We start from the raw sequence: 10,483 nt of genomic DNA, 5'->3' as shown, positions 1-10,483 counted from the left end.
GAAGCCCTGGGTCCTGCTAAGACTGAACCCCTAGTGAACTAGACTGTTGGGGAGAGGGCAGCAATGGGGGGAGGGTTGGGAGGGGAACACCCATAAGGAAGGGGAGGGGGGAGGGGGATGTTTGCCCGGAAACCGGGAAAGGGAATAACACTCGAAATGTATATAAGAAATACTCAAGTTAATAAAAAAAAAAAAAAGTTGATGTTATCATAAATAAACTTAATATTAAATCTTAGAAACACTTAAATTATGGACAGATTATGTTGGTTAGAATTTTGGCTTCCTCATCTGTGGCCTTGATATCGTGGCATTTGTACTTAAATTTGAAATGTTAGTAAGGAAGAACTACTGCATTAAATGTGCTCAAGTCAGTGCCTGAGCCTGTGTTAGCTCCTCTTCTAATGGTATATTATTGCAATAGTTGACGTAGTTACTATGTCAAAAACTAAAATAAGGCAACTATTTTATGAAGAAGGATTATATTTTATCAGGTATTAAATAATATATAATTTCATTAAAACCCAGGACCCAAAAGTCCAGAAAGTATTAATATAGGTATAAAAAATGGATCAGAAAAACATGAAAACCCAACACAAGGAACTATGACAGATGATACAGGTGTCAGTAAAACATTATTCACTTGATGTTTATTGTTGCCTCGTAACCAATTAAAGGTAGGTTAGACAAATATAAAATTGTGCCATAAGGGTTTTGAAAGTTTTATTTTGAAAATAATATTCAAGGTAACACATATAGCTAGCTAGTGGGGAGTAGATAAACTTATTTCACAAAAATTTTTTGCACATGGTAAGTGATATGCACAGTGAAATCAAGAGAAAAGAAGAGTGTTTTTATATGCAGCCTGGAAAGTTGCAAAACCCATTACATCCAAATATTAGACACTTCAAAGAAGAAAATGCAACATAGCAAATATTTAAAATCTTTGCAATTAAGGAATATATAAATTAAAAGAGAAAATTAACAAAAATGATTAATCCTACTATTACAACTTAGTAGTAAATTATAATTTAACTCTTCAGTTGCTTTATAAAGCAATCTGGCAATAACTTTTGAAAGAAGAATACATGCATTTGATATAGTCTTTCCACTCATGAGAATATATCTTCCAGCTATAGGTCACAAAAGTATAGCTATATTCAGTGATGTTAATAGAAGGCTTTGTAGGGAGGAAGTGGGGAGCAAATGCCAGGGAAGAATTCCACACTCCACCATTTTAATCTAGTCTGGACTACAAAGAGGAACAAACGACTTCAAACACAGAACCTCAGTGAAGCAGCTTGCATGGATCTACTTTCTTATAGTATTCTGTTCTCATGGTATTGTAAGTACTGAAACATTATTTAATTGTGTGTTTTATCTTATAGTATGTTACTTGGTACAGAGTATGAGGATTAAAAACATTTTTTATTCTAGTGGAAATTTCACATCAGTAATTACATAGTCATCTTAAAAGCAGGAGGAAGTGTTGTAGAAAAGTTATGGTAGTGAACCCCATCCCCTTCTTTTTTTTTTTTTCTTTTTTTAAAGCAATAAAGTAACAGAGGAAATAAAAGATACACTTGCATAATTTATCCTTGTGAAATAAAAATCACAAATCATCTGTGCTAGCTTTTTTTTAATGTCACAGCTAGAATTTTATTGACATGAGCTAGAATCATTTTGGAAGAGGGAAACTCAGATGAGAAAATGCCTCACCAGATTGGCCTATGGGCAAGCATATGGGAAATTTACTTGATTAAGGATTGTGGGAGGTCCCAGGTCACCATGGTTGACACCACCTTTAGGTCAGTGGTCCTGGGTGCTATAAGAAAACAGGCTAAGGAACTGCATAGAGCAAATCAGTAAGCAGTACTCCTCCATGGGCGGTGTTCCAGTTCCTGACTCCAGATTCCTACCCTGAGTTCCTGTACTGGCTTCCTTCAGTGACGGACATGTACATTGTAAGATGAAATAAACCCTTTCTTCCACAAGTTGGTTTTGGTCCTCTGTTAGCATAGTAAAAACAAAAACAAACAAACAAAAAAATAATGAAGACACCATCTTTCAATGATAGTAGGTGGGAAGTTACTGTTTTATCAGAGGTCTTTAGTCACTCTGTCAAGAATGCTGTTAGAAAGGGTTCTATGTCAAAAGAGAATAGCATGGCAAGCTAAGGAGGTGGTAGAAAAGACTAGAAGGGGCTGGGTGGAGAGAAAGAAGATTAAATGAAATTTGTACCTAACTCAATCACCCTTCACTGCTACTCAGGTGAAGCCACTCATGAAAGACCTCCAACATTTTCTGGGTGGTGTGTGGTTTACTCCTATTGTCTAAATAATTAACTTGCCAATTAATTGTGTACTGTTTTATAATCTGTTGTAAAACTGTTTATTAAATGTTTAGGTTGTTATTTAATTCTCCAGGATTAAAGCTTATCTTCTAAATTAGGTTTACACTTTCTGGAGTCCTGGACCATTTCTTAAATTGTTAAAAGAAACCCAGGTCTTCTTTTACTATACCTTAATAGTTGAAAAGATCCTTATTTGGGGAGGAATAAAATATGTGACAGGAAGGTGATAGGAGAGGAAGCATAAGTGTGCACGGACAGAAAAATAATGGGATGGTGAAGATGTTTGTGCTGTTGTTTGGGAAGATGAATGAAGGAATGTGGGAATAAACTAGCATGTCCTGATATTAGCCACTGACGAAGTCTACGGCTTGCTGGGTGTGAGAAGTTTTGTTTGAGCTTTTCTTATTAAGAGACTTAGTGAGTGTTTTTGACATTTTTTAAAAGAGTGATTTTAAGTTGAAAGTACATTTTGCATTTGAGTTTATATGATGGGATTATGGGTAGTCTCCAAATATAAACATTCCCCAAATACACGTATATTTTGGTTTTTATATTTTTCAAATCTTATGTAATGATCATGAATAACATTTTAAAAATGAATAAAGTTTTGCATCTAAAATTTTGGTGATGTTATTTTAACCAGCTAAGTGAATTGCATTTGAAATAATTAAGATGCAGTATTCAAACATTTGAATAGTTGATAGAGGAATCTGACATACAGTTACATCTGAAGAAAAATGTCCTTTTTAATTTCAGATTGCATATACTAAATTTTATTTCTGGTGTTATGCTTTGAATAATAGGACATCACCAAGTTTGCAGAACAAGACAACACAGTTCTTGGAGAAGGTGGAGTCACACTCAGTGGAGGTCAACGTGCAAGAATTTCTTTAGCAAGGTAAACGTTCAACTGTTGGTTTGCTGAGAACTTGCTGTAAATGGATGTTTTATAATATACACACTTCTCTTCTGCTTGTGCTCTGTCTCTAGGGTTAATATATTTTCTTTCAGAACTGTAGACAGTATAGTATTCACATTTGGTAAAGATGGTGGTCTTTTTTTCCAAATACATACTTTTCAAACTGTATATTCTAATTTTTTTGTCCATACTTGTTTTACTGAAACAAAATTCTTACTACATTACCAAAGTTGTTAGTGAGAAATTACATCAGCTCAGTAGTATCTTGGCATCTTGGCCATTTATCTTACTTCCAACTCCTGAAAAAGTAAACAATACCTACAACCGATGCCTTGATACCATTCCTCCTTCCTCTTCCCTTTGTCTGTCTGTCTGTCTGTCTGTATGTATGTATGTATGTATGTATGTGTTTATTATCTCAAGCCCCATGCAAGCCTAGAAACAAATTGGTCTCTTTATTTTATGGAAGAAATCACAAGATAATTGAGGTAGTCAGACATTAACTTGCTACAAGCCACAAGGAAATGATAAAGTCACTATTTAATCAAGGTCATCTTGACTCCTTATAATAAACTATGCTTCGGTCTGGAGAGTGCACCGGGAAATCAGATCAATAAATAATTTCCAGATGATGGCTTCATAATGATTGGAAGCTAATTCCTTTATCTCTGTGGCAAAGATCATATCTTAAACAGTCCATTTGAAGTTTAAGTAAAATATGGTATGTGACTTCATTATAATATTTATATTTACTAGGTTAAAATTTAGTCGTATTTGCTGTGTACAATGTACAATGCATGGTACTACTAAAAATAGTCTACTGTTATCCTAATTCACATGTGCAATAAATATGTCATCTACTTCATGTAAAGATTTATTTATTATTTATTTTATGTATGTGTACACTCTCACTGTCTTCAAACACACCAGAAAAGAGCATCAGATCCCCATTACAGATGGTTGTGAGCCACCATGTAGTTGCTGGGAATTGAACTCAGGACCTCTGGAAGAACAGTCAGTGCTGTTAACCTCTGAGCCATCTCTCCAGCCTGTCATTTACTTTTATGTGATAAATATACACATTTTAATCTTGAGAATCTGGTCATACATGTGAAGGAGAATTTTTAGTCTGTTTTTGTGCTAATAATTCACCAATATATTCAGAGTAAATTTTACAGAAAATCACTTTTTTTTGTTCTCACTTATTGTTTAAGGTAAAGGAGTCATATCCAGTTATGGTATCTCATTTGCAGAGTCTTGACACAGCACAAAAAAAAAATCACATGTCAAGAAAAAAAGGAGTATGTGGTGTGTGTGTGTGTGTGTGTTTATGTCCTCTGGTATTCCTTTCTTCATAAAGCCACCCTTATTCAATCATGAAAACCCACCTTGATAATTTTCCTTAATCCTCATAATTTTGAAAATGAGCTTCACTTTTGGACTAAGTTTTCATCCTCTTCCTGCCTAATGGTGGATTGAAAGTCTATATTAGTTTCAGAGTGGACAAAGTATATTTGAATTATATTGCAGAGAAATAAATCAAAGCTAAATGTTGATAGACCTGAGAGTATATTTTTATGGAGTCCATTAACACTTTAATGTTTCCTTCAAGACAATTTACATCATAAAGGGCTTTATTATTTATGTATTTATTTTTATTCTTTAATGCTTTTTTAAAGTTGAGAATTAATCTCCATCCCAGTCTGCTCCCAATGGCTCCCCATCCCATACCTCCTCCCATCCCCCCATCTCTAAGAGGATGTCCGCACTCAGAGCATAAAGGGCTTTTTTGAATTTACCTAGTTTTTTTTTGCTGTTTTATTTTATTTCTTTGTTTTTCTTATTTCTGATGATTAAGTACATTTTAAAAACAAAAGTATCAATAAATACCTTCTAAGGCAAGTAGCTGGGATAGAGGTTGCCTAGTAATAATCACACTTGAAAACAATAAAATGTATGAAGAAATTATTTCGTTTCTGTTTGGAAAAATATTCCTTTGTATTTTTACTATTGCCAGTCAACTCAAATTGGTTTTTGTTTTAACTAAGTAAAATAAGAGCTGGAGAGATAGGTCACTGGTAAAGAGCACTGGCTGCACTCCCAAAGGTTCCAGGTTTGAGTCACAGTATTAATCTGCTTCACAAGCATCTGTAATGTGTAATCCAGCACACCTGGCACTTTCTTCTGGTCTCCATAGGCACTGAACACACAAGATACACATATATGCAGGTAAAACATTCCAACACACAAAAAGAACTTTAAAAACAAAGCCAGATAACATGTATCACTTCCTCTTTTGAATCATTAATTTTTCCGTCATATATAACACTTAGGAACCAAGTTCGGGGGCAGATGATAAGGGAACAGTGTAAAGATTGTTTCATTATTCTTCACTTAATAAAACCTGCACCATTCAAAGCTTATGTACAGAAGTTTCTAACAGTGCTTCTTGTGCTCTGTGCTGTAAAAAGTGTGCTTTTAGTGCACGGATCTGATGGCCATTCTATAACACAAGTTCTGTCATTAGAATATCTGTTCTAAATGAAATAAAATATCGAGGGATCCTAACTTTTGTTCCATTCTGTTTGTAGAGCAGTATATAAAGATGCTGATTTGTACCTGTTAGATTCCCCCTTCGGATATCTAGATGTTTTAACTGAAGAACAAATATTTGAAAGGTATGTTCTCTGACTGAGTTACTTTATCTCATGTTAAAAGATATAAATGTCTGTTTCACCACATGTTGTATATTAGCATATTAGTTCCAGAGCAATATCCACCATTTCTATTGCTCAAAACATCAGGATATAACAGTGTTTATTCAGTTCTGGTGTCAAGGTTGGTCAAGGTTGAAGATTGCTTCTATCAACCCCTTTTCTGATGATCACATGTGAAGCCAATTTCTTTGATTACTATTCTGTTATAACAATTGATATTCAAGAATTATTTACATTTTGCTATCTTGAATCATGTCTTCCAGTATTTTAAGTAGTTTACTTTTAAATTCCATGTACTGTTCTGTATTATTGTTTTTATTTTATGTTATTTTAGAAAGAAAATAATGGTTTATTTAATGATGACTACTCATACTGTAGCTCTGCCTTAGGCCATTTTTGGTAGCTCCTTCTTGGTCACAGAGAACTTAGATATATATTTCCATAAAGCTTTTATTAAATTTAGCCCAGTAGCTCTCTAAGAGCTACTGTTAGTCATATCATTTGATTTCAAATTTTAAAATAATTTTATGTACAACAAAGTAGCTTATTAGAATAGATATTATAATACTCTAGAAACACATGAGTTTTTGTTTTAAGTGGTGTGTGTGTGTGTGTGTGTGTGTGTGTGTGTTAGAATGATTTAACTGTTTATAAGCTTATTTCAAAGTTTTACTTTAGGACATTGTCCTTAAAGGTTGAAATATTCTAGAGCCCTGCTTATTGTGTCTTAAAATATGTTGAATAATATGTTTCAATAATGGACTTCACTATTCTTAACACAAGAAGCCAACAGAAGGTGTCTGTCCTTTAAGCATATTACACTCTGTAAAACATTTTTCTTTTTCTGATCCTTTTTTTTTTTTTTTTTTTTTTTAGATACAAGCTGCTAGTTCAGGTCTACTCTCTGTTCTGACGATTCTCACTATTTTATTCAACTTCAGCTTAATAACCAGAGAGAGCCTAAACATAGCCTTTTATTTACTAAAGCTACATCATTAAGGCTTTGATCGTTGTTAATAATTATCAAGAATTCTTTTTTTCATTAATTTATTCACTTTACATCCCTCCTCTCCTCCCAGTCTCACTCACAAATCTCTTCCCCCATGAGCCTCCTCAGAGAAGGGGTTGCTCCCTGCCCCTTGGGTATTGCTAACCATGGGACATCAAGTCACAGCAGAAGCCCATCCTTTCCCACTGAGACCCACCAAAGCAGCCCGGCTAGGGGAAGAAGATCTAATGGCAGGCAATAGATTCACAGACAGCTCCACTGCAATTGTTAGGGGACCTACAGGAAGGCCAAGCTGCACAACTGCTACAAATGTGTAGGCGGGCTAGGTTTAGCCTCCACAGGCTCTTTGGTTGGTGGTTCAGTCTTTGTGAGCCCATGGGGGCAGTATAGTCTGTAGATCTTTTGTGGTGTCCTTGGCCCCATCTACCTCCCTCAATTCTACCCCTTACTCTTCCAAAAGACTCACCAAATTCTGCTTGATGTTTGGCTGTGGGTCTCTGCATCTGTTTCCATCACTTGCTGGATGAAGCTCTCAGGAGACAGTTATGTTAGGATCCTGTCTGCAATAATAGTGTTGGAAGTTGGCTCTCTCCCATGAGACAGGTATCAAATTGGGCCAGTCATTGGTGAGCTGTTCCTTCAATGTCTATTCCATATTTTATTATTTTATTTTTTACAGTGCAGTCGTTATCCCCTTCCTGTTCTGCCCTCTGACAGTTCCTCATCCCATTTCTTCTCTCCTGTGTCCAAGAGGATGTACCCACACCCCCACACCCCACCAGACCTCCCCACTCCCTGGGACCTTTCAAGAATTATGTGGATCTTCTCTAATTGAGGCCAAACCAGTCAGTCCTCTGCTGTATATATTTTGGGAGCCTCAGACCAACTAGTGTATGCTGCCTGGTTGGTGGCTCAGTGTCTGAAAGATCTCGGGGATCCAGGTTTGTTGAGACTGCTGGTCTTAATAATGGGGTCACCCTCCTCAGATTTTCCAGCCTTTTTCAACCACAGGGGTCCCCAACTTCAGGCCATTGGTTGGGTATAAGTATCTGCTTCTGTCTCAGCCATCTGCTTGCTGGTCTTCTCAGAGTTCATCATAGCTTCAGTAATAGTATCGGGCCTTGGAGACTCTTGAGATGAGTCCCAATTTGGGCCTGTCACCAGACCTCCTTTTTCTCATCTCTTCGTCATTTTTGTCCCTGTAGTTCTTTTAGATTGGAATGATTCTGGGTCTGAGTTTTTACTCTGGGATGGCAACCCTACCTCTTCACTTGATGTCCTGTCTTTCTACTAGTGGTAGACTCTACAGTTCCTTCTCCCCACTGTTGGGCATTTCATCTAAGGTCCCTCCCTTTGAGTCCTGAGAGTCTTTCACACCCCCCCCCGTCTCTGGTACATTCTAGAGCACCTCCCACCTTCTGAGGTTGTATATTCCTATTCATTCAGCTGTCCCTTGAGACTTCACTCCTGATACTCTGGTACCTCCCCTCCCCCCATACCTGATTATGTTCTCCTTTTCCCCTGCCCCTCCCCGTCCCTTCTTGCACTCAGTTGCCTCCCAATCTCTGCCCTCTGCTTTCTTCTCCCTCCCAAGTGGGATTAAAGCATCCTCACTTAGGCCCTTTGGCTTGTTAACCTTCTTGAGTTCTGTTGATTGTATCCTGGGTATTCTGTACATTTTTGATTGATATTCACTTATTAGTGACTACATAGCATGCATTTCCTTTTGAGTCTGAGTTACCTCACTCAGGATGATATTTCCTAGTTCCATCCACTTGCCTGCAAAACTCATGATGTTCTCATTCTTAATAGCTGAATAGTATTCCATTTTGTAAGTGAACCACATTTTCTTTATTCTTCCATTGTGAGGCATCTGGGTTGTTTCCAGCTTCTGGCTATCAAAACTAAGGCTGTTATGAACGTAGTGAAGCATGTGCCCTTGTGGCACAGTGGGGCATCTTTAGGGTATATGACCAAGAGCACTACAGCTGGGTTTTCAGTAAGAATTATTTCCAATTTTCTGAGGGACCTCCAGATTGATTTCCAAAGTTGTTGCACCAGCTTGCAATCACACCAGCAATGGAGGAGTGTTTATCTTTCTCCAAATTCTTGATAAAATGTGCTGTCACCTGAGTTTTTAATCTTAGCCATTCTGATTGCTGTAAGGTGGAATCTCTGGGTTGCTTTGATTTGCATTTCTCTGATCACTAAGGACTTTGAACATTTAACTGTTTCTTGGCCATCCAAGATTCCTGTGTTGTGAATTCTCTGTTTAGTTCTATACCCCATATTTTTGATTGTATTGTATTGTATTGTATTGTATTGTATTGTTTGTTTTTTGAGGTTAGCTTCTTCTGCTCTTTTTATATTTTGGATATTAGCCCGCTGTCAGATATGGGGTTAATAAATTTTTTTCTACTCTGTAGGTTGGCAATTTGTCCTATTGACTGTGTCCTTTGCTTTATAGAAGCTTTTCACTTTCATATGGTTCCATTTATCAACTCTTTGATCTTAGAGTCTGAGTCACTGGAGTTCTGTTTAGGAAATTTCCTTCTCTGCCCATGAGTTTGAGGCTCTTTCTCACTTTCTCTTCTATTAGATTCATTGTATCTGTTTTTATGTTGAGGTCCTTGATTCACTTGGACTTGAGCTTTGTGCAAGGTGGAAAATATGGATCTATTTTCATTTATCTACAAACTGACTGCCAGTTAGACCAGCACCATTTATTGATGATTCTTTCTTTTTTCCATTAAATATTTTTGGCTCTTTTTGTCAAAGATTAAGTGGCCATAAGTATGTGGTTTTACTTTTGGGTCTTCAATTCTATTCCATTGATCAACCTGTCTGTCTCTGTACCAATACCATGCCATTTTTTTTTCCTTTTTTTTTTTTCCTTTTTTTTTTTTTATTAACTTGAGTATTTCTTATTTACATTTCGAGTGTTATTCCCTTTCCGGTTTCCGCAAACATCCCCCTCCCCTCCCCTTCTTTATGGGTGTTCCCCTCCCATCCTCCCCCATTGCACCCTCCCCCCAACAATCTAGTTCACTGGGGTTCAGTCTTTAGCAGGACCCAGGGCTCCCTTCCATGCTCTTACTAGGATATTCATTTACTACCTATGAGGTCCAGAGTCCAGGGTCAGTCCATGTATAGTCTTTAGGTAGTGGCTTGGTCCCTGGAAGCTCTGGTTGCTTGGCATTGTTGTACATATGGGGTCTCGAGCCCCTTCAAGCTCTACCAGTTCTTTCTCTGATTCCTTCAACGGGGGTCCCGTTCTCAGTTCAGTGCTTTGCTGCTGGCATTCGCCTCTGTGTTTGCTGTATTCTGGCTGTGTCTCTCGGGAGAGATCTACATCCGGCTCCTGTCGGCCTGCACTTCTTTGCTTCATCCATCTTATCTAATTGGATGGCTGTATGCACATACTGTCCCCTCGCGACTTTCGGCAAAACGCGAGACATAGAAATTCTTACTATGAGTGACTTTATTCC

The 10,483-nt window shown here is 37.2% G+C and overlaps 1 protein-coding gene across 1 annotated transcript in view; it reads left to right on the top strand.

The window, feature by feature from the left end:
* The window catches only part of LOC116904439 (cystic fibrosis transmembrane conductance regulator-like), a 42,389-nt gene extending 35,490 nt beyond the window's left edge, over positions 1 to 6,899 (top strand). The window contains exons 6-8 of the mRNA XM_032907267.1: positions 3,154 to 3,248; positions 5,861 to 5,947; positions 6,863 to 6,899. Coding sequence (XP_032763158.1) covers positions 3,154 to 3,248; positions 5,861 to 5,947; positions 6,863 to 6,899 — 219 coding nt within the window. The remainder of the gene's footprint in view (positions 1 to 3,153; positions 3,249 to 5,860; positions 5,948 to 6,862) is intronic.
* The last annotated feature ends 3,584 nt before the right edge of the window (positions 6,900 to 10,483 follow it).

Source organism: Rattus rattus, chromosome 6, assembly GCF_011064425.1.
Source record: "Rattus rattus isolate New Zealand chromosome 6, Rrattus_CSIRO_v1, whole genome shotgun sequence".
NCBI classification, from domain to species: Eukaryota; Metazoa; Chordata; class Mammalia; order Rodentia; family Muridae; genus Rattus; species Rattus rattus.
The sequence above is the reverse complement of the archived record's forward strand: the minus strand, read 5'-3'. Positions and strand labels throughout refer to the sequence as shown.